At 38.8% G+C, this 24,491-nt stretch overlaps 1 protein-coding gene across 1 annotated transcript in view; it reads right to left on the bottom strand.

Moving 5' to 3' along the window:
* The window catches only part of LOC127120974 (pentatricopeptide repeat-containing protein DOT4, chloroplastic), a 32,853-nt gene extending 18,348 nt beyond the window's left edge, over positions 1-14,505 (bottom strand). Inside the window, exons 1-3 of the mRNA XM_051051597.1 lie at positions 14,406-14,505; positions 11,610-14,301; positions 11,454-11,513 (exon numbers count right to left, since the gene is read on the bottom strand). Of these exons, the coding sequence (XP_050907554.1) occupies positions 11,666-14,301; positions 14,406-14,505 (2,736 nt within the window). The 3' untranslated portion in view covers positions 11,454-11,513; positions 11,610-11,665. The remainder of the gene's footprint in view (positions 1-11,453; positions 11,514-11,609; positions 14,302-14,405) is intronic.
* Between the last annotated feature and the right edge of the window lie 9,986 nt (positions 14,506-24,491).

Genomic DNA, 24,491 nt, shown 5'->3' on the forward strand with positions numbered 1-24,491 from the left:
GTATTTTCTGGGGTTCAAATGGAGATGGAGTTGAAGATTGTATCCGGGATGAGGTCCTCAGGATTATCTTCTGTTCATGTGTCACCTTAGACTCTGGCTGAGGTCAATGGAGGTCGTTATAGGTGTCTTCTGAGGAAGAGTTACACATGCTACCTTCCTTTTGAGAAGGTTTACCCTCTGACATGTCGCCCTCAGAGTGGTTTGGTGTTATTTCCGACGTTGCCAGCGGAATTATCACGAGAGATTGGAGAAAAGGAAATGTTGAGGCATTTTCTGGGGTTCAAATGGAGAAAAGGAAATACTGAGGTATTTTCTGGGGTTCAAACGGAGAAAGGGAGATGTTGCGGCATTTTCTGGAGAACGGGGTTCATATTGGCGATCGCGAGTTATCGTCAGGCGACTGGGGTTCAAACTGGAGATTGGGGTTCATTATTTTGGCAAAAAGGAGTGCTGAGGCATTTTCTGGGGTTCAAATGCAGAGATCTGAGGATCGTTTGCGCAAAGAAAATTTTCGGGGTTCAAGAAAATGAAAAAAGATAAGAAAAGTTTTGGGGTTCAAGAAAAGCTTAAAAAGAGAGAGTGATAATCCCGAGTGGATGTGTGGTGATCAGGCCATGGTTATCCCTGAGTTACCATTTATTTTGGTATCCAGGTCGACGTTTTTCAAGTTGGTTTCTTCGCCGAGGCTGACAGGTGTTGTTAATTATTTCCCATCAGAGTGCAAATTGTTCGTCTGTTCTTGGTATTCAATCACTCTTCATCCTGATCATCCGAACGCCGAGGCTATTCGTATCGACAGGTTCACAGTGGATTGAATAGGGGCAGCTGTAACACCTCAAAATTTGCCCTCCTCTCTTGGGACTAGCATAACATATTGCATTGCATTTTTTTAGGGCATTAGGCATGTCATATTGCATATCATGTGGTTACATTGTGCAAGCCATACTCCCAAGTCTTGATCAGAAGATGAGGAAGTCAAAGTGCAAGCCTAGGGTTTATTGACTGATCATTGGCCATCTGAGGATTGGGCTGGAATTAGGGTTTTGTGATTCTCAAAGGATATTGGTCTTCATCTTGATTGCAATGATACATCATCATCATCATGGTTTGATTTCATCAAGTGTTGGAGCACATTCCTTGAGATTAGGGTTTTGACCACTGGTCAACCCTAATCAGTTGCATTGGGCCAATTAGGGCATGATCAGGAGATGGGGTCTATGATGGTTATGGGGGACATTATATGAGTATATTGTGCTTATTGAGGCTAGGGTTTCACCCTTGAGCCATTTCAGTTGAAGATTGGGGCTCAGTTGGATCAATGCATTGCCAGATTCATCTATCAGATGAAAAAGTCAACTGTGGTCAACTGTACATGATTTGATGGATTTGGAGGTGGAAATGAGTTGGATACACTTCATTCATGTTGGAACAAGTGTTATTTGACATCTCAAAGCTTAAAAATGAAGGAAATCAAGTCAGGACAAAAACTGCCAAAAATAGAAAGTGACTTGTAATGGAAGTTTCCAAAAATGGAAAGGTTTTGACCTCAAGACCACGTGTCCAAAAATGCTTCAAATGAAAATTGGTTCAACATGAAAGTTGTAGATCTTGTTCTCACCTTTCCAAAAAGTCCAAGAACTTGAAAATCCCATGTATGGTTGGAAAATTAGGGCTCAGTGAATTTCAGAAATGACCCATAATCAGGAGGCCATAATTTCCACATGGTTTGTCCAAATTGGAAGTTCTTTATATGCACAAACTCCATTTGACATGTACTTTCATGGTGCATAATTGGATTTTCTCAAAAGTGGCCAATGCAAAAAGTCAAATTTCAACTGGACAGTTAAAATGGACCAGGGGCAAAATTGTCCAACTTGTGAAATAATTGGAATTTTTGAGTGGGGATTTTTGCAACACCTCACAAATGGCATTTGAAACTTGTTGGAATCATCATTACATGCCTAGGCCTTGTGGTTTGGAATTTGACTTGAAAAATGAAATTGCAAAATTGGACACATAACCATTCACATGTGATTTTCCAAAATACACATCCAATGAGAGTGAAACAAGTTGCAACAGCTCACACATGTCATTTAGAGAGTGTGTGAGCTGTCCATGAGGTGGCAATGAGCTGGCATGGGAAATTCCAATTTTGCCCTTACTTGAAATTAACCGTTTTCACTAACACCTTCCATTTGGCTAATGATTGTAATTAAGCTTGGATTAAGGTGAAGTATATAAACCTAATCACAATCTAATCATAACAGAAACACACACACTCCAAAACCAGATCTGAAAACTCTTCATTCTCTCAAGTTTCTCTCAAGAACACATTGAACAAAATTGGCAAAATCTTCATCCATTCTTGCTCAATTCTCGAATTTCCTTTTGCATCAATCTTCAATCATCATCCTCTCCATCTGTTTGTGAAGTTGGGAAGGAAAGAAGCACTGATTCTCAACTGTCCAAGCAAGCATCATCCATGGCTTTTGGAATTATCGAGCATTAGAAGCTACCTGGAGCTGAAGCAATCATTCTATTCACCTTCCTCATCATCCTTCTGCATCTGTTTCGTGGAATTGAGCTTCAAAAACTCCAGTTCTACCGCTGCCATTCCAGGTATGCAAAATTTCGAATGTCAGGATTTGCTTGATTGGTATATGCGTTTTGTAGCTTGTTTATCATAGATCATGGTGATGCTTTTGGTTTTGCGAATGGATTAGTGCATAGGATGAAATCTAGATTTGAAGTTTTGTAACCAAACCCTAACATGATCGATCTGAGAGATAGAGGAACAGTTAGGTTAAAATAAGTTGATATTTGTGATCCTTGTGCTTAGACGAGTCCAACGGATATACGTTTGCTCATTTTGGTGTTAGTTCATGGATCTTGATGTTCTTGAGTTTCTGGTAATTTCTGGATGAAAAACGATGATGAGAGTGTGTTAGATCTTCAAATCCATTTGAATTTTTGAATAAGGCGTTTACCGCCCCCGCGCTCAAGAATTTACAATCGTGCCACTGGTCATTTTAATTAATTATATTAATTCATAAAAAATTCTTAAAAAATCATTAACATGTTAAAAAATTCATAAAAAATCATAGAAAATTCAGAAAAATATAGGAATTTTTTCTTTGACTTCCTTGTTGACTGTAGATGTTTTTTGACCTATTGGTTGAAGTTGTGCATGGTAATATTTGTGTTTGACTTAGGTTTCTTTAACATGTGCTACATTTTGATACCTTGTGCCAAATCCAATGTGAAATGCTCATAGCATAAAAGAAATTCTTGAAAATTTTTGTGATGATTGTGGACTGGCTGATGTTTGTTTACATGTAAATTTCATGAGTTTTTGATACCTGGTCATTGAGTTATGAATTTTGGAACTTAGGTGTGACAATTTGTGTCACACCTCATTATGTCAACTTGCTGGATTTATTTGAGTGACTTAGACTTGGTGAAATGATGTGAAATTTTACATGGAGATTCATTAACATGTTAAGATGCTATGTGAATTTTTGTGGAGTTTTATGTGGCATTTTCAATTTGATTGCTATTTTTCATCTCTGTTGGTCAAATGTGCAAGCTTGTGTGACATGTGTTTGAAATATCCTTGTGAAATGCTCATATGGTATTGAATGATCATGAAATTTGATATGCTGGTAATAGACTCATGATAGAACATCCCTGTTTTGGTCCCATCCATTCCTTTATTGTTTTCATTGAGTTATGAATTTTTGAAGTGGAAGCATGTGTTGATGTTGTGATTTGGAGCATGTAATTGTGTCTGTTTTTGTTGATTTTCATTGACATAGTTCCCTTGGTCCAGTTAAGCTCAAATTTGGTATGCTAGACCTTGAATAGTCCCTGTTTAGGTGTAAATTATTTGAGAATTTTTGGAAGTGTTTTGATGTGGATTTGAATGCAATAGTTCTGTTTGCATGTTTGATGCTTCATTTGAGCTAGTTTGCCTTGTTTTATGCATAACATGAACATGATGAATGATAGGGACATGGGACTAATTGTGTTGGCTTTTGTTTGACATTAATTTGAGTTTGGTTAGAGATACCTTGCTGTTTAGGAATTTTTCTTGCCTTTGGACCCTAGGCTTGGCCTAGTGGTCTAGTTGCTAACATTTGATTGATTTTTCAGGATGAAAGGTGCAATGTGTATGGAGAATGAATCAAGTTAAATTCAATTGATGTTGTTTGATGTTTGTACACTAACATAACTTTGTTTTGTAGGTTGTGAAGTTTGGGCTTGAGCTCATAGCTTGCCTTTGTTGTGAATTAGTTTGTATAGTCTGACTGATTAATACTTGCTGTTTATTTTTGTCTGTCTGAGTACTAACTGTGTTTGACTGTTTCCAGGTACTTTTAGTTGCTCAGTTCCTTGTGAACTTTTGCTTTGCTTTGCTTAAGCAACTTGCATTGAGGTATAACTTCCTAACTTCATGTAGTCTGGAGACCCGGTCTGTTATTTGACCGGGCAAACTGTCTGAAGTCCTCCTTAAGAGGCAATGTTTGTGATTGTTTAATATTGTGCCTAAGCAGGTAAAGTCCTTAATCAAGGCAATTGGTGGAAGGTAGGGATATGCAATCTATCCCCCACTATTCTGTGAGTCTTCTCCTTGCTCCCATTACATGGTTGTAGCATTGAGATCACAAGCCCAAAATCTTGTGCAGTGCACATTGTGTCAGAGTCTCTGAGTATAGAAGGGTTCCCCCATTCTGGACCCATGCTCATTTGTCAGAAGCTCTCCCTGGTCAGGGATAAGAGCTGTGAGGTCTGATCCTCACTTCACCTTTTCATCTGCTTCACCTTAGCCTCGTAATGGCAAGGTTAAGAGCAAACACAGCCCGTACAGATGACTTGCTGAGGCAGTCAAACCTATTGTGTGAGCCCACTTGTTTGGTTATAGTGCGTGCTATGTGGATATCTGTTTGAGATGCTTGTTCTCATTTGATGTATGCTTGAATTATTTTTGTATGCTTGTATGCTTGCTTCTTTCCTGGATAGGAGTAGTTTGCTTATGCAAGTAGGATAGAAAACTGAACTTAGGGTAACGATGCATGACAACACTAGGCTCGAGTCCAGCTCCCTAGTAGTGTGTCTTCCCCTGGTTTCTGGCTAGTAATTCAGTCCCTTTTAGGGGAACTACATCGCCCTGATCCTCGTTCCAGACGAGGTATGTAGGCAGGGGGTCGTGCGAGACCTCTCCGGGCAACCTTTTTCTTTTTATTTGTGTTTGCTTGTTATCTGATTGTGTGTTTTGGTTCGGATGCCGACGTAAGTCCATTGATTGGCAGTCGGGCTCCACGTTTGCCCTTTTGAGTGTGTTTTGGTTCGGATGCCGACGTAATTCCATCCAGTGGTTGTCGGGCTCCATGTTTGCCGTCTGTTTGTGTGTTTTGTGTTGTTTGGCGTGCGTAAGCCGAACTACAGAGGCTCTGATTCTTGTTCCAGACAAGATATGTAGGCATAAGACGCGACGTCTTATCGAGCTCCCTTCTCTTAACCCCACCTGCGTTCCCCGTGTGTGTGTGTGATGTTTAGCAACCTATTCTTTATTCTAGGACGTGGATCCCGTCGAGTACGACGGACGTGAGGGGTGCTAATACCTTCCCCTTGCGTAACCGACTCCCTTACCCTGTCTCTTTGGTCGCGAGACCATTTCCTTTCCAGGTTTCTCTGAGCGTTTCCTTTCCCTATCTTGGGATAAATAACGCGCAGTGGCGGCTCTGTGTGTGTTTTATTTTTAGCTCGCCGGTTGATTTTTCGCAGGATGCGACACACATGACCAGCAGGATATGAATGGGAAGTGTTGGAGGATCCAAGCCAGAAATGGTACATATGAATAATTAGTAATGGTGTAGCAAAGGTGTTATAAAAACTACACACAAACACTAAAAGATGCAAATATATTACCTTCAACAGTGTGCAGTTGCCTGTCATTTGTTTTGTCATCCACATACAACCTTTAGCTAAATCGAAGTACATGTAGACCAACACAAATGGTTCTTTAGTTGTACTCATGGATGTACTCTAAGTCATCGAATTATCTCAAGTAAACAACATCCATATAAGTGAAACTCTTCTCCATAAAAATGGGTGTGCCAATCAAATACAATAGGTATGCTCTCAGACGAATGCTCTATGTTGCATAACCTGCTCATCATCACCAACAACCTGCTCTACTGCATGCAACTATTAAGTATAGAGCCTCTCCAAGAATTGAAACCTTGCATGCACCCTTAGGCGGCTTCTATCTCTAGAATGGCATCCCTTGGGTCAAATCCTAAATAGGTCACCATCATCTCCACTACCTCATCTCAGTTAATCTTGGCATTGTTTAACAGTATTCCTCTGATCGGAAGATGTAGCAAACATGACACATTGTCTAATATGATGGATATTTCACCATGTGGAAGATGAAAGGATGATGTTTTCGAGTGCCATCTTTCTACAAACGCAGACAACATATTATGTTTAATGTAACGTAACTGATCATGCACAAGTCTCGCAACCCAGATAGTTGCATCACACTCTAAAACCACTACTTAGTAGGTTGTGGAAGACCCGTAATCTTCCAACAATGGTTGATGCATTTTAAAGCATCACTTTCCTGCAGAAAAATAAATCATCGTCAAAAACTTTGAATATTATAACAATTGTGTTTCAAATAATGAATACAATTGAATTTACCTCTCTGTCCCACACATGTTTGGCAACATGGTCCAAATATAGCGGTAGCAACAACAAGTTAGATGGGCATCCTCCAAACCCCTTAGGTGCCTAGGCCTGGGGTGTCGTCTCGTAAATCATGTAATGGTGGGGCTTCTGGGGAATCAGGAGGTGACATCTTTCTCCTACAGGAAGACGAATGAGGAGATGCATGAGTCCTAGAAATTGACGCATATGTATCAACCAACACATAAACGATATGTTCCAACGATGATTGACTTATTTCCCTCTGACCTGATGCATGTTGGGCAACTTTGTCATTCCTTAATCTATCTTATTTATTCGTCATAATGCTTATAATTAAACCATGCAAGATTATACAGATGAAACACAATAAGTCAAGCCAAACAATGCAGACAGATAAAATCTAAAAATGCATCTTCGGATTCTGAAAATCAAAACATTGAAAAATACAGAAGATCCACCTACATAAATTTTTGCAACTCGGATGAACGACAATGGCGGAAATGTAGTAAATTCCGACATCCAAAATAATGCATTGATCATTTAAGCTACCTATCAAGCACAATGCTCATTTAAATAGCATATCTAAAATACCTATTACATAACTTAATGCTAAATTTCTACAAATATATATATAGAAAAATAATATATATATATATATATATATATATATATATATATATATATATATATATAGAGAGAGAGAGAGAGAGAGAGAGAGAGAGAGAAAGAACTAAATAACTTATCAAATGTGACTTTAGTTTGTTGTTGAGTGAACTCTTTGATCGATTGGATGTTGATGGTAGAAACTTTGAAGTGAGTTGGATGAGTTTGAGAGAATGTGAATTGAGAGAGTTTAAGAGTTGAGATATTTTAAGAGTTTGTGAGTTGAGAGAGTAAAAAAGAAATGGGGAAGAAAAGGGTTTGACGCGTATTTAATTTAAACAACGACCAAAGATGTATCTCTGTAAGTTACACGGAGATACATTCTTGTAACTTTTTTGACATAGCCTTAAGGCCTGACTCAAAAAAGAATGTGATTTGAGTGTTTCCGAAAATGCATTTCTGGACTCTAGTGGTAGTTTTAGTTTTTCACTAGGGTGGGGAAGCAGTTCTTTGGGTGCCTTAAGCAATTTCCTTTATTTAAGATACGAGGTAGCAGAGAGAACATATAGTTACACTTCGAGGAAGAATTGTCATGTATTTTGTGAACAAATTAGCATAATGATTGGAGAACTTTTCCTGCCACCCCCATATTTTAACCTGACATCCCTTAAATGTTGTGATTTAACCATATTAACCTTTCCAAATAAAAACCCATTTTATTATTCATCTGTAACATTTTGAATTTTCTGAAAAGCTCTCAATCATACCAGATTTCTCATTCTAACTGAAATTGTGTTCCTTAAGGGACAGATGTCGAACACAATATCCTAGATAATTGGTTCAACAAGTTAAAACAAAAACACTACAATACCAAGTACTAGATGATGGAGCAGAAAAGCAGTAAATAACATGATAGTTGTTTACTCAGTTCGGAGAAACCACACATATGTCTGGAGGTTGAGTCCACAATCCAAGAAAAGAAATTCACTATTAGTAGCTTAGTATAATTAGTCTTACAAGCAACAACAAATCCTATGTTGTTCAATGCTTCTTCTTAAAACTACCCAAGGGCTTTTTATTTATGGTTCCCCTTAAACATGAGAACATACTCACTTTCTTCTCAATCACACAACATGTGATTAGAGATTATAACTCAATAATCAATGTTGAATACTAGCACTCAACTCTAGACTAACCTTTTATACCAAGTTACTAAAACATAAAGATGTACATACAATAATAACAAAGACTCAAATTAAATTTTAGCACTATAAAATCATCAATGTATTGCTTGGCTTCTAATGTAGGTTTTGAGCTCCTTATATAGCATAATAACTATGGACTTTTCTCCTTGGATAATATCTTTAATTTTGTTCAAAATTAATGCAGAATTTGTTGGATATATCTGTTCCATAAATATATCCAACAAGATATGATTTGTTTCAATTTAAATTCAAATTTAAATTTCATTTAAATCTGAATCAATCTTATCCCAATTGCCAAACAAATCACCTAAACATATTGCTAAGTCAATTAGCAATAAAATATAATTGAATCTTCTCAAAAGATTCATTCAAAATGCAATAGCCTGGCACTTGTTGAGCAAGGCCATATGTCGTACCAACATGTTGGAGCATCGTGCCCAACATGTGTTCCTTATACATTTTAAGCAAGCTAGACCAATCCTTAACACTTGGACACTTTTCCATGTTTTTTTCTTCTAAATGCGGTCAATCCGATATGAACTACAATCCACCCCTTTGGAAAATTGTGGAAAATCAACTCTTCAAGATAAATAGCAATTCTTGCCTCAAAATAAGTGACAGTCTTTAGAGCATACAATCATTAGTAGCAACCATATTCCAATCATCAGAGTTAACCTCAGCAGTGGAAAATCAATAGCATCAATATTCATATTCTTACAGATAATCCATTTAGTTGCTCCAAACCAAAGAGACAACCATGCAATCATTCATAGACTTAGTAATGCACGAATCTAGTAGCTCATAGTTAGTAGGATACAATCCTACTAACTAACATATATAAGCATGCAATCATTCACATACTTAGTCATGCACACACAAGCATTTAGTAGTTGATATCAGAATATGCAAGGAATACTACTAACATAGATATGCTTTCACATAAACAAGGGCCAGATGTCTTGCCCGATGCTCCAACATGGAGCTCATTGTTAGCACTTACCAGAGATGGTCATTACCAAACAGAAACTTGTGTTACCTCTCAATAACACACTACTCCCCATTTTTGCCATGATTTAGAAAAGGGTATGTATCAAATTACACCTAGATACCACTCATGTACATGTTAGTATGTTTGCACAACCAAAAACATGAGAAACAACTAGAACATCATCCAGAGATACACAAACATTAGATCTGATTTATTTTAAAAAGATAAAAACAGGCTATAAAGCCTTTATGAATGCCTAGATACAAGGGTCATAAAAACATGAAACATCCTTCAGACTCATCACTTAACCAACCACTTGAATCTAAGAAGGTAACAAAATCTTCATCAACCTCTTAGTCAGAATCATGAGTTTGAACAGGTCGCTTCTTCAAGACCTTCATCTTGGTTACAAACTTCTTTCCAGCTGTAGATGCTCCAACAAATGATGCACCTTGAGCATTCCCTCCGTTTTCATAGGAGGTGGAATTAACACCCTTGTTCTTCCTTTCTTCATCCTTAATTGCCTTGTCATAATATTTTTTTTCTTTGAAGCTTCAGGCCTTTGACTCATGATGATCAATACACATACTTTGAAGAGATAAGATAAGGATGTGATGATTTTTCTCTTACTTGTATCGGCATACCATATAAAGGGAGAGTTTTAAAAAGAATTGTTGATATGTATATATGTATATATATACAGAGAATATTCTCTAGAACATTCCTTAGTGTATTCTAGAATAGAATAGGATAACTATGTAATTAATAGTATGAGTTATACTTTTTTCCTATATAATACATCTTTCGTAGTGTTATTCAAACACACGTTTTAACCTAAATGTCTCTTAGTATTTCCTAATTCAATATGGTATCTAGAGTCTACTAATAGACAACTCTTCGTTGTGTTTTACCCGGTAGACCCATTGTCTTCTGGTGAGAATTTGTTTTTTGGCAAACCATGTCATCACTCCGGTTTTCCTCTCACTTCTCAAAATTCTTAGGTAAAACCACCTTGTCGCCCGATCCAGACGGTTTTTCGACCTCCCCACTCGGCTCCCTTCATCGGTCATAGATTTGATATCTGTTTTTCATTTCGACTCTCGGAAATTTGTGCTCTAGTTCAAACAACGCCAATTTTGTTTATTTAAGCCATGGGAGATGTTGATTTCGTCTTGTTTACTAAAGTTACGCTTATCCCATGTGAAAAACTAATCGGATTAGCCAACTACAACATATGGGCTCGTGTTATCGATATGTGGTTTCATGGTCAGGGATATGAAGATCACCTAACCACAAATTTGGTTGATGTTGCCGCCGCAAAACTCGTTAAATGGAAGAAAACAGATGCCTCTTTATGTACTGTGTTATGGTTTTCCATCGCACCTAAAATCCACGCGCAGTATCAAGCCTTCTCCACTTGCAATGAGGCTTGGGAAAAGCCTAAGAAAGTCTTATCCAATGATGTTCATTATCTATATACAGAAGTGATATAGTAAATATATTTAGAGCAAACCTGATATCAAGGAGCATGATATACCCCAAAGTTTAATAAGGCACTGGGAGAAGGTATGTTTACTTCTAATTTCTATAATTATTTTTGTTATTCTGGTCCAGTTCCTATCACCTTATATCTGACTCTAACCCACTTACCCCATGTAAGATCCCTTTGGGTTGAAGGCAAATTGAAGTGTGAACAACAAACAGACTCATAAACCTTTTGCATATTTTTAGATTCAATTCATAGCATTGGTCACAGACTCAAGTACCAAATGAAGGACCAATCGATCATCTCAAAAGCTTAAGCTATAGCCTTAGATCAAGCTCATGAACGGGCTTTTAAATCTAACACATTGAAAGTGAACAAAGATATATTTATATAAGACGATAAATATGGCATTACACAAGGAAAAGTTAGAACGCAGAACATGAATAAATATGAGGCATACCTTCACCTCGCCACTATCATCTGCTGCAGCAAGAAATGAGGACCTTGAGTTGCATGTAACCTGCCAAAATCAGATGCTAATGGAGAATCATTTGAATCTAAATTACCTAGGATAACTCAAAACACTTCAGATTTCACAGTACATAAGGCATCTTACACCAGTAGCAGAAATGTGATTGGAAAATATGTACACTATTGAATTCTTCCAATGATTTACCAGAAACCTCGGCAAGAACATATACCATCCTTGAAATGGTGAAACCGGTTTGAATCTCTCAATAAAATTTCACTATTGGTTGTCTTGGACATGAACTTCCCCATCTCGTGACAATCCCCGCATACTCTTCGATTCTTCGTGACCCTAACAGTTCTTCCAGGCGGCAAATTTAATATACCAAACGCCATTGCTAACTTTTCACTATGTCCACACTGAATCACTTCCTTCTCCATATCATCTTCATTAATCAATGCATACCTCAACTTAGTAGAGTATTCTCCATTCTTCATTTGCAAACTCAATTTTCTCAGCAATGCGTCTATCCTTTTTGCTTGAGGGTGTTTAGTGTTCCCAGCGACAAAGATATTAAACTTTCCTCCGAACTCTATCCAACTACAACCTGGATTCTGTTCGAATCTTCTTTTACGCATCTTTTCTTGCAACTTTTTCACTTCCTCCCACTTTTCCGCCTCTGCGTAGACATTCGCTAGAACAACATAATACCTTGTGTTGTCTGGCTCTAGCTCAAAAAGATTTTCTGCCACTTTTTCTGCTAGCTTCACATCATGATGAATCCTGCATCCTGAAAGCAATGCACCCCAAATTGTAGCATCTGGTTCAATTGGCATGGACATGATGAACTTGTACGCCTTTGATAGATTTCCAGTGCGGGAAAGGAGATCCACCATGCAGGCATAGTGATCTAACTTCGGTTCAATACCGTATTCATTTCTCATAAAGTTAAAGAATCGCCAACCCTCGTGTAGTAATCCAGAATGACAGCAAGCATTAAGTATGGCGGCAAAAGAGGACTCGTCAGGCTCGATGCCCGTAATCCTCATCTTCTTGAATGTGGAAATCGCCTCATTCCCAAATCCGTGCATGCCATATCCAGCTATCATAACAGTCCATGAAATCAGATCCTTTTTAGGAATCATATCAAAAAGCAACTGTGCTAGAACAAGTAACCCACATTTGGCATACATATCAACAAGTGCACACGCCACATGCAAATCTGAAAAGTACCCTCTTCTTAATATGTGTCCATGTATCTCTCTTCCTTTGTCTAGAGCTGCTAAGCCTGCACAAGCTGGAAGGACGCAAGCCATTGTAATGTCGTCTGGTTTTAACTGTTTTTGCATGTTCGAAAAAAGTTCTAGAGCTTCATTGGGAAGTGAATTTTGCGAATAACCTCCAATCATTGTATTCCACGAAACAATGTCCTTAGCTAGAATTTGAGAGAAAACTAACCGAGCTTCTTCCACACTTCCACATTTTGCATACATGTTCATGAGAGCATTAGCGACAGGCGAATTTGATCCCATGCCATTCTTTATAATGTAACTGTGCACATCCCTTCCTTTATCCAAAGCATTGCTACAAGCACAAACATGAACAATGCTTGTGACAGTATAGATATCAGGCCTAACACCCTTGCTTTGCATTTCATCAAATAATACAATATCATCATCGTATCGACCTTCTCGTACATAAGCAGCAATGATTGAAGTCCAAGAAACAATAGTTGTGTCACCCATCTTCGCAAAAACTTCAGTTGCACTATTTAAATTACCACATTTTGAATACATGTCAAGTAAGGTATTGCTAAACACAACTTCCTTACTAAAACAAGCTTTCACCCCAAAAGCATGAAGAGATCTACCAAATGAAAGGTTGCCAATATTTGCAGAAGCCACAAGAACACTAACCAATGTGGTCAAATCCCAATTAACCCCCATAACCAGCATTTGAATGAAAATCTCAACTCCATTTTTGGAAAAACCATTCACAACACATCCATTTATCAGAGAATTCCATGAAACTATATCTCTATCAGCCAACTCATCAAACAAATTACGTGCACTCTCAACTTTGCCGAATTTAAAATAAGCTGCAATCATCGAGTTAACAACAGCAGTATTAGAACCAAAACCAAGTTTCAAAATATACCCATGAACCCTTTTAAACTCCTTAACCTTTCCCAATGCAGCAAAACACTTCAACACACAAGTAAACGTATAAGAATCCCCTGAAACTCCCATCTTCTGCATTTTCATAAAAAGACTCACACTTTCTCTATAACTACCAATCTTTGCATATTCAGACATCATAAGATTCCAAAGAAAAACCTTATCATTAAGAATCTCATCAAATATCCTTCTTCCATTAACCAAATCACCACAATTCACATACATGAAAACTAATTTAGCCCCTAAAGCCTCATCAATTACCATCCCATTTGAAATGATAACGGAATGAACCTTTTTTCCATCTTCCAAAGAGTTCTTCTCAGCACAAAGCTGCAAAATGGAACAATAAGTACTCAACGCAAGTTCATGTCTTTGTGACGTTGTGAGCAATTCCATGGCGTTTCTGAGATTACCCATTTGACAGAAGTTACAAATTTTGGCGTAGTGGTTTTGGGTTACGTTGCGAGTGACAGTGGCACGAGAATAAAAATCGAATTTGGAACATAGAAGACATGTTGTCCGAGGTTGTTTGAAGAAGATGAAACGGTTACGAGATTTGTTGTAATTTATGTTATTTTTAGGGTTATGAGAAAGTGAAGAGGTGGTTGAGTTTGGAACAGTTTTCAACATACTTGACAACATTGGTCTTTGCTGCTTTCTATCTAGGACATGGACAACAACAATGATGTTAATCGAAATAACTAAATAAATAAATAATAATAAATAAACAAATTAAAAAAATTAAAAACATTAAATAAACATTGACCTTGTACGCCGTTTTGGCTCTGTTGGCTGCCGTTTCTATTTTGCAGCTTGTATTGATGGCGCGGCTTGCGCGTTTTGGTGTGTTTCCAAGGCTTACGCATTGTTACAGCTTATGCTTTTGGTTTCTGCAGTATGTATTTGGCATTTGGACTTTGATGTGGGCGTTGTGTAATGGTTAACTAGATTAAAGAAATATTTTTAAAATGCATGAATGGACATAAAGAAAGAATGGGCTTAAAGAATTTGACCAAACATGGCCCACTATCGAAGTTGCTGCAATGAAACCGCGCAACGCCGCAATGACACCGGGCACTGCCAAACACGACTGGTCCATTTAAAAATAAAAATATTTTTTCTAGTTTTGTTTTTTACTTGTTTCTAGCGACAACCAACGAATTTTTTTTTTTAAAATAAAAATCTTGGTCTCTCTTTTTCTTAACGAACCAAAGCATCAACAATAATAAAAAATGGATTTATTGTTTTGTACTACTATTTCATCATAATTATATATTTTTTAAAATTACACAAAAAAAAATTATTTAAATAACTCATTTTTATCAAATAAATACCCAAAACAATCCACTTTTTCATCAATTTCTTAAACTAACTCACTTTCAAACAAAAAAAATTCAAAACAAAAGAAACGTCAATCTAATCGACGCATGTGTCCAACACATAAGATGAGGCGTCAATTCAATTGATAACAGTATACAAATATATAGGAAAGAGAGTACATTCTCTCTCCTACGTGTTTGTACACTATCGTCAATTGGATTGTCACCTCCTCTTATGTGTTGTATACAAGCGTCAATTGGATTAGCGTCTCCTTTGTTTTGAGAATTTTTTTGTTTGAAAGTGGGTTAGTTTGGGAAATAGGTGAAAAAATGGGTTGTTTTGGGTATTTATTTGAAAAAATAGGTTATTTAGATTAAAAAAATAAAAAAATCAATAGAAAAGAAATGAAGAAAAAAAAAGCAGCATAAAAAGCCTATGTGTAATTAAGTGTCAAAGATATCCCCACACGAATTATTTAGGGAATTGCTCTTAAGTGGGGAAAAACATCTTATAAAAATTTGAAAATGCCTTTTTAGATTTTGAAATTTTATTTTCTGATGTACCATTTTTATACTAAGATACGGCCTAAGTGAGTCTCATCCCATATTTTTGCTAAAATTTAGTCTCGAGATGCGTTTATGATTTACCATATACGCACTGCATGCATTCCAAACTAAAACACACTCATAAATTGATTCGGAGATACATCTTTGTATTCACATTAAATAGAATTCGGAGATGCACTTCTCTATTTATATCAGACAGTAACTTTTTACTTTTTTTTAGAGATACACTTATGAAATTGACAATGTGTTATAGTATATTATCATATTCAATTTTATATAAATTAAGTCTTACACTTTCGGAATAATATGAAAATGACATATATAAATTAATAAATTTGTAATACATAATGAAGTCAATAAAATACAATTGATCATAGTGCTTCTAATACAAATATTATATACTACTGTGTATGCCGGACTCGGGCCCCCGTTCCTATGTTACCTACTGTAATGTAGTGTTTGTCGTGCCTCCTCTATGATGCCATCTAGAATGTCCCTCGCCTCAGAGCCTTCCCCAAAGACTTTTTTTGTCTATAGTGGCATGTGTCATATCCACGATACGCCGATATTTAGGCAACACATCAACAATATGATTTTCTCTAGCCTATTCCTCTTATAGTATCTCCTGGTAAGCTAACCTAGGTGGATCTCCCAGAGCATCTAGTGTTATATAAGAATGTGACTGTCATACCCCAAAATTTGCCCGTTGATATTACAAAGCATTTTCCAAGACCCTCCGACTTGTTCCACAAGGCACTGACATCCCAAAGGAACGAAGGCCCAGCTCACGAATGGCCAAATCCAGAAAATGGCCCAAAACTGGCCTGTTCGCTACACGCTCGCCTAGCAAACGTTACGTTCGCTACACGCTCGCCTAGCGAACGTTCGCTACACGCTCGCCTAGCGAAGCAAACGTTCGCTACCAGCTCGCCTAGCGAGGCTGACAGATAACAAAAAATTTCGGGCTTCGTTCTGAGCCCATTAGGTCATGAAAAAGGGCATTATAAATACCAGCACTTCAGTGATGAAAGAGGAGAACGAAAAAAGGAGAGAGGAGAACTCTAGCAAGCAAACCCTAGCGCTCACAGACGGAAAACCCTAAAGGAAACCCTGAAGGAAAAGTCGGCGGCAGCAAGGTCACTTCCGCTCAATTCGATCCGATCGGCCAATTCAAGGTTGCAATTCGATTGCAAACAGGTTTGCATTATTCTTATCGTTTTATTTTCTTAATTTGCATGTGATACCGCTTTATGTTCTTAACTTGCATGTGATATTATAATTGAATTCATAAACATATTTGAGGTTTTTGCATGTGAATTTAAGTGTGCCTGAATGTTGTGAATGCTGAACCATGTAATTATGTGTTGAATGCCATAAGCCATGCCGCAGGTTGAAGTCATACTGTTCTGAAATTCAAAACCCGCAGCCGCTCGCTAGCACATCGCTAAGCGAGCATGTAGCGAGTGTTCGCTAGGCCTTCGCTAGGCGAGGCAGAGGCGAACGGGACAGCCATTGATATTTGTTATGTTCTATGCGTAACCTGATCTATTCTATGTTAATTATACACTGTTTTCTTGCTGCTGTTTTTCTTTTACGGTGTAATCCTCGATTGCACCCGGATTTGGTATGCTAACCCGTTTGTTGAATTTTGCAAAGGTTCATATGTCCCAGAAAAAAGATCGCCGTTTAGGTCTTCCACTTTATTTGTGGGATACCCTTGGGGAGACTCACCCTAAATTGCTTAATTAATTTTAATGTGTTAATTTTAATGTATTAATTTTAATATATTAATTTTAATGTATTGATTTTAGTATGGACTTAATTACTTAATTGACTTTAAAATATGACCTTTAAATAAGTGATCTTGGACCTCTCTTTTGCCTTACGATATTACGATATTATGGTCATGTCCCGCGAATGTGGGGATACACTTAGCAATGGCCCTTCGATTAAATCATCATAAAATAAATCATGGTCCCTCGGATGTTGCCTTTGAAAATACAATTTTGTCCCTCGATGACCCTTCGGTGTAGCCTACGGTTAGATGATGATCTTCCCTTCGAATGCTAAGGTATCCTTACAACTGTTGCCTTCAATGACCTATCGATGACCCTACGGTGACCCTGAAACATCCAAAGGGTAAAATTACTTACTTCTCAATAGTAAGGACAGTTTTACCCCCATAAGGATAGGAAACGTTCATAACGACCTTAGGAAGGTATAACTCTCAATTGCCGGATCATAACCTAAAACATTTTCCACCCCTCACACTTTACACTTTACAAATCCTAGAAAATCACCACTTGGTATACATTCATACTAGAATCATTACCAAGTTACATTTTTCTAAACCATTTTCAAAATCAAACGAGATAAATACTTTGTATACATTCATACGAGAATCATTACAAAGTTAAACTCTCTTTTCGAAACATTTTTTAAGCAATTCACCGACACTTTTCAGACAAAAATATAAGTGATCCAGCAATTAAGAGCCCATGGATAACCATGGATACAAAGGGTGCTAATACCTTCCCTTTGTATAATGTACCTCCCGAACCCAAAATCTATTGAGGTCTTTCCTGTTCTTTTCCACCTTTCCTTATTGGATAAAAGAAAAGTCGGTGGCGACTCTTGCTATCCGCGACATTGCGATAAAAAGCAAAACACCCCAAGTCAGTTCACCGTATGACAGAACTGGCGACTCTGCTGGGGACAATAAAGAGAGGTTACCTTAAAAAACAAGATCACTTATTTGAATTGTTTGATTTACTCTTAAGGGATTGCTTGGGTATCCTATGCTTGAGTGAAAGATCCTACACCCGGATCTAGTGTACCTTAGGTAAGTAGCAATAGATCATCGCGACTATCCGGCGTATACTGGAATGGTTAAAATGGTGGCTACGGTTAATGTGACACTTTGGTTGTCCTGATGTTCCTCATGTTACTTGAGGAAAATTTTGGCTTCCGCGTGGTGTCATTAAAGCATTAACCAGACCTTTAGAACCCTAATTGACTCATCCTGGCCATTAGAAAGTAGTGAGATAACTGACTTCGGTTCCGACTGGGGTTGGTTGATACTCGATACTACACTCTTTGAGATTGGACTTTAGGGAAGCTTCGGTCAACCACTTGGTGTTGCACTGAAGTGGACTTAAAAGAAGGTCAATGATTGGAGATCCTTTTAGAACCCGGTTACTATTCTAGGACAGGTTGAACCAACTAAACTTCAGTGGGGAGGGTACTTACCTATGGAACTCATGCAAGCCTTAAAACCTAGGAATGATGGTTGTGTGACTTGCTTGTGCTTGTTATTTATTTAACCTCATAACATCATAACATCATAACATCATGACATCATAACATTGTACTAACCATTTCAAGGACTTAGGGATTTAACTTTGCTCTGTTTTATATGAAAAAAAAAACAAAAAAAAAAAAAAACAAAAAAAAAAAGTTTCCCTTTTCGGTAGTTTATGCAAAGTTAAATTCCAAAAGGCCTTGAAAACATCTCATGCATTGCATAGCATAACATAGCATAACAGGTACTCTAAAGGGATCAATGTTCTCATGGTTTTCCTCCACACAGAAAAATGGACCTCGAACAAACTGTCAAGGATCTCCATGCTCAGAATGCTCAACTCCAGGAGATGATCTTGAACTTATCCAGGGGGCAGGAAGAACTGAAGGCTCTCTTGCTCGAGAAGAAAAAAGAAAAGAAATTTGTGAGGCACATTAACCCGGGAAGAAGGCAGTTTACGAAGATCAATATGACTTTGGCACAAGCACTGCAGGGTATGCTAAAAGTAAATTTAATTACCCTCAGAGATCCTCCTGCAAAACCCAACACTACTTCTCCTCGTTATAATCCCAATGCCAGGTGTGCCTATCACTCCGATATCCCCGGGCATGATACAAACGATTGTTGGTCGTTGAAGAACAAAATTCAGGATATGATCGACGCCGGAGAATTTGAATTTGATCCGCCTGAGACTCCTAATGTCATCACTGCTCCTCTGCCTAAGCAGGACGAGACTGTCAATGCTGTGGAAGATACTGATGACGATTATGACTTGGATAGCTGGATTTCCCCAACAATTGGTGACAGACTCGACAATTGGAAGGCTGAAGACACTATCCCGATTTCCTTTAGTCGAGAGTAATTGTTATTGCTATTTTAGTATTTCAAAAGCATTATGTCTATACCCGGGGCATAATAGCTAATTTTAAGGGTTTGTCATTTTCATAAGCATATTCATATTCAATAAATCAATGGACTTTTTGCATTCAAATATTGTGCTCTTTATCTTTCCTGTCATTTTTTTCAAAATAAGCTATGTTTTCTTGCACACACGCACGTAACAGTTTTCCGATCCATATCCACTCTGGATCCTGTTGATAATGACTCTGCTACTGTTCATTATGACTTTGAAAATCCGATCTACCAAGCCTAGGATGGAAGTGAGGAAGATTGTGAAGTCCCTGGAGAACTTGCCAGACTGGTACTACAAGAAGAAAAGACCATACAGCCGCATGAGGAATCAATTGAAATTGTAAATCTGGGTACTGAAATAGACAAGAAAGAAGTCAGAGGTTTCTTGGGACACTTGAATTACATTGCCCGATTCATTCCACACTTGACTGCTACCTACAAACCCCTTTTCAAATTACTAAAAAAGAAAATCGAGAGATGGTATGGAATGATGAATGACAAAATCAAGAAGTATCTCCCAGAACCTCCCATCCTGATACCACCAGTTGAAGGAAGACCTCTAACTATGTATTTGACCGTGTTAGAAAATTCAATAGGGTGTGCTGGGGCAACATGACGAGTCTGGTCGAAAAGAGCATGTCATACACTGCCTTAGCAAAAGGTACCGACTGTGAAACAAGATACTCACAGCTCGAGAAAGCTTGCTGCGCTTTGGCTTGGGCTGCTCGCCGACTAAGACAGTATATGTTGAATCATACCACTTTATTGACTTCTAAGATGGATTCTATCAAATATCTATTTGAGAAACCTGCTGTCTCATGAGAGAGTTATCACTGATAATGGTACTAAACTGAACTCTGCATGCAGTTCAAAATAAAACACCATAACTCTTCTCCGTACCGGCCAAAGACGAATGACGCCGTGGAGGCTGCTAACAATATCAAGAATATAATAGTAACATACAAAGACTGGCATGAGATGTTACCTTTTGCTCTTCATGGTTACCGCACTTCGACAGGGGCAACCCCTTTCTCTTTAGTCTATGGAATGGAAGCCATTTTACCAGTGGAAGTTCAGATTCCCTCTCTAAGAATTGTGAAAGATGCAGGCTTAGATGAGGATGAGTGGATTCAAACTCGACTCGATCAGATAAATCTGATTGATGAAAAGAGACTTGCGGCTGTTTGTCATGGGCAGATATGTCAGAAGCGCATGACCCATGCATTCAACAAAAAGGTCAAGAGACGAGTGTACCAAATCGGCGACTTAGTTATCAAGCGTATCATTCTACCACAAGGTGATCCCAGGGGCAAATGGACTCCCACATACGAAGGGCCATTTGTAGTTAAAAAGGTATTCTCTGGTGGAGCCATGATGCTTGCTACAATGGATGGCGAAGAGTTCCCGCATCCTGTGAACGCTGACATAGTTAAAAAAATACTACGCATAAAAGAGACCCGCTAGGTCGACGTACCTAGGCAAAAGTAAGGGCATCCCGGCGAACCAAAAGGGTTCGGGCAAAAAATTAGGGATAAACATATAAAGACATACACCCGGCAAGTCGAAAACCTGAAAAGGCGGCTTGAGCAAAAAAAAGGTATCCCGGTGGACTGAAAACCTGAAAAGGCGGTCCAGGCAAAAATTAGGGATTAAAGCGTATGACTATGCCCCGTTCTCTGTCTGCTGCAACCAAGTTCAAGGGACTGAACAAGCCAATCACTTCTATCCGACAACAGGAGATGAGATGCTTGAAGACATAATGACAGTGGTGGAATTAGAATCGACAGGACTTTTTCTGCATAGCTTTGTCTTCGTTTCTTGACGATTTCCTCTTACTAGGATTTCTGTCTCCTTGTACACAAATTGCCTGTTTATAGGCCCTCTTTCTAAATCAATACAATTCTGTTTCAAAAAAAAAAATGCTTTTGTGTTACTTTCTCTATTTTGTTTGCATAAACGTCCATTGGTTTAACTTGAATTGATATATGCATTTGAATATGATCAATGTTTATCAAAATACATGCATAAAATAACAATGACAATTACTAAAGGACTTCAGGATCGAGGAGAAGGTCTAACCAGGCTTTCCAATGAATCTGTTGCCAATTCTATTCCCCGGCTAAGCCAGTTATTCCCCAGAAGAAATGGGCATCACTAGACGAAGGTCATCTCTTCCATCCCCAGCCAGGCTCTGTTGAGTGTTTCCACCATCAGACAGAAATCAAGTATCCCCCAGCCGAGACAGGGTCATCAATACCAATGTCTCCGACCAGCAGACTGAGATTTATCTCCCCAGTAGTGTCCCCTGGAAGAATGTTTCAGACGCCTAATGCATTCATTACATCATTTCACATCACATACCTACATACAATTTTCATTCCGCATCATATACATTACATCATTTCATAACATATACATGCATACAATGTTCGCATTTATTTCAGACGCATAATTCATTCATTACATCATTTCACAGTACACGCATGCATACAACATTTGCATCTCATGCATCATGACATAGCATGAAGCTAACTTTATTTTTCAGGTCAATTATCCTCCTGACACAGTCAAAACAAAGGTCCATTCAGACGGACATCTTTATCAATTACTTTCAAGATTCAACTATATCCCTCAGATACTGCCTAGCGTACGGTATATTCCGAAGTGTAGTCTAGTGTACGACTACTTTTTTCTTCAGATACATCTTTCAGATATACTCCATGTCAACATTCATTCAGACATCCTCCTAACGATGGCCTCTATAAGTTCATCCCAGACATTTATCGCAAATACAGCATACACAAATACTATCAGATATGGCCTACCATACGGTTCTTTCTGATTCATCTCAACACATGACTCCTTCCACTCAGATACGATCTAACGGACGATCCATTCTGATCTTCAACTATCCCAACACGGTCTAATGTACGACCCAGTTGGACCTTCACTTCTCAGGTACTGCCTAGCATACGGTCCATCCTGATTCATCTCAGCACATGACTCCTTCAACTCAGATACGATCTAGCGTGCGATCCATTCTGACCTTCAATAACTCAAAGACAGTCTAATGTACGACCAAGTTAGACCTTCAAATCTTCAAATACCACTCAAATACAGTCTAATGTACGACCAAGTTAGACCTTCAAGTCGGATTCTGCCCAGATACAGTCTAATGTACGACCAAGTTAGACCTTCAGGTCAGATTCTGCAAATACAGTCTAATGTACGACCAAGTTAGACCTTCAAGTCAGACTCTGCAAAGACAGTCTAATGTACGACCAAGTTAGACCGTCAAATCCTCAGATTCTGCCCAGATACAGTCTAATGTACGACCAAGTTAGACCAGATTCTGCTCAGTGACAGTCTAATGTGCGACCAAGTTAGACCGTCAAGTCCTCGGATTCTGCTCAGATACAATCTAATGTACGACCAAGTTAGACCAGATTCTGCTCAGTGACAGTCTGGTGTACGACCAAGTTAGACCGTCAAGTCCTCGGACAACTCAGATAAGGTTTAATGTACGACCAAGTTAGACCTTTATCTCCTCAGGTGCTACCTTCGGACAGGTACATTCCTGAATGGTAGTCTGGTATACGGCTACTCCCCTTGCTCAGGTGCTACCTTCGGACAGGTACATTCCTGAATGGTAGTCTGGTATACGGCTACTCCCCTTGCTCAAGTGCTACCTTCGGACAGGTACATTCCTGAATGGTAGTCTGGTATACGGCTACTCCCTCCTCAGATGCTACCTTCGGACAGGTACATTTCTGAATGGTAGTCTAGTATACGGCTACTCCCTTGCTCAGGTGCTACCTTCGGACAGGTACATTCCTGAATGGTAGTCTGGTATACGGCTACTCCCTTGCTCAGGTGCTACCTTCGGACAGGTACATTCCTGAATGGTAGTCTGGTATACGGCTACTCCCTTGCTCAGGTGCTACCTTCGGACAGGTACATTCCTGAATGGTAGTCTGGTATACGGCTACTCCCTTGCTCAGGTGCTACCTTCGGACAGGTACATTCCTGAATGGTAGTCTGGTATACGGCTACTCCCTTGCTCAGGTGCTACCTTCGGACAGGTACATTCCTGAATGGTAGTCTGGTATACGGCTACTCCCTTGCTCAGGTGCTACCTTCGGACAGGTACATTCCTGAATGGTAGTCTGGTATACGGCTACTCCCTTGCTCAGGTGCTACCTTCGGACAGGTGCATTCCTGAATGGTAGTCTAGTATACGACTACTCCCCTGCTCAGGTGCTACCTTCGGACAGGTACATTTCTGAATGGTAGTCTAGTATACGACTACTCCCTTGCTCAGATGCTACCTTCGGACAGGTACATTTCTGAATGGTAGTCTAGTATACGACTACTCCCTTTTCAGCAGATTCAGCCTAATGGACGGCTCATTCTGCTCAGATATGGTTTAATGTACGACCAAGTTAAACCTTCATCTTCTCAGATGCTACCTTCGGACAGGTACATTTCTGAATGGTAGTCTAGTGTACGACTACCCCCTTTTCAGCAGATTCAGCCTAATGGACGGCTCATTCTGCTCAGATATGGTTTAATGTACGACCAAGTTAAACCTTCATCTTCTCAGATGCTACCTTCGGACAGGTACATTTCTGAATGGTAGTCTAGTGTACGACTACTCCCTTTTCAGCAGATTCAGCCTAATGGACGGCTCATTCTACAACTCAGAGACGATCTAGCGTACGATCCATTCTGATCTTTCATCCCCATCAAAGTC

The sequence above is a fragment of the Lathyrus oleraceus genome, chromosome 2, assembly GCF_024323335.1.
Source record: "Lathyrus oleraceus cultivar Zhongwan6 chromosome 2, CAAS_Psat_ZW6_1.0, whole genome shotgun sequence".
NCBI classification, from domain to species: domain Eukaryota; kingdom Viridiplantae; phylum Streptophyta; class Magnoliopsida; order Fabales; family Fabaceae; genus Lathyrus; species Lathyrus oleraceus.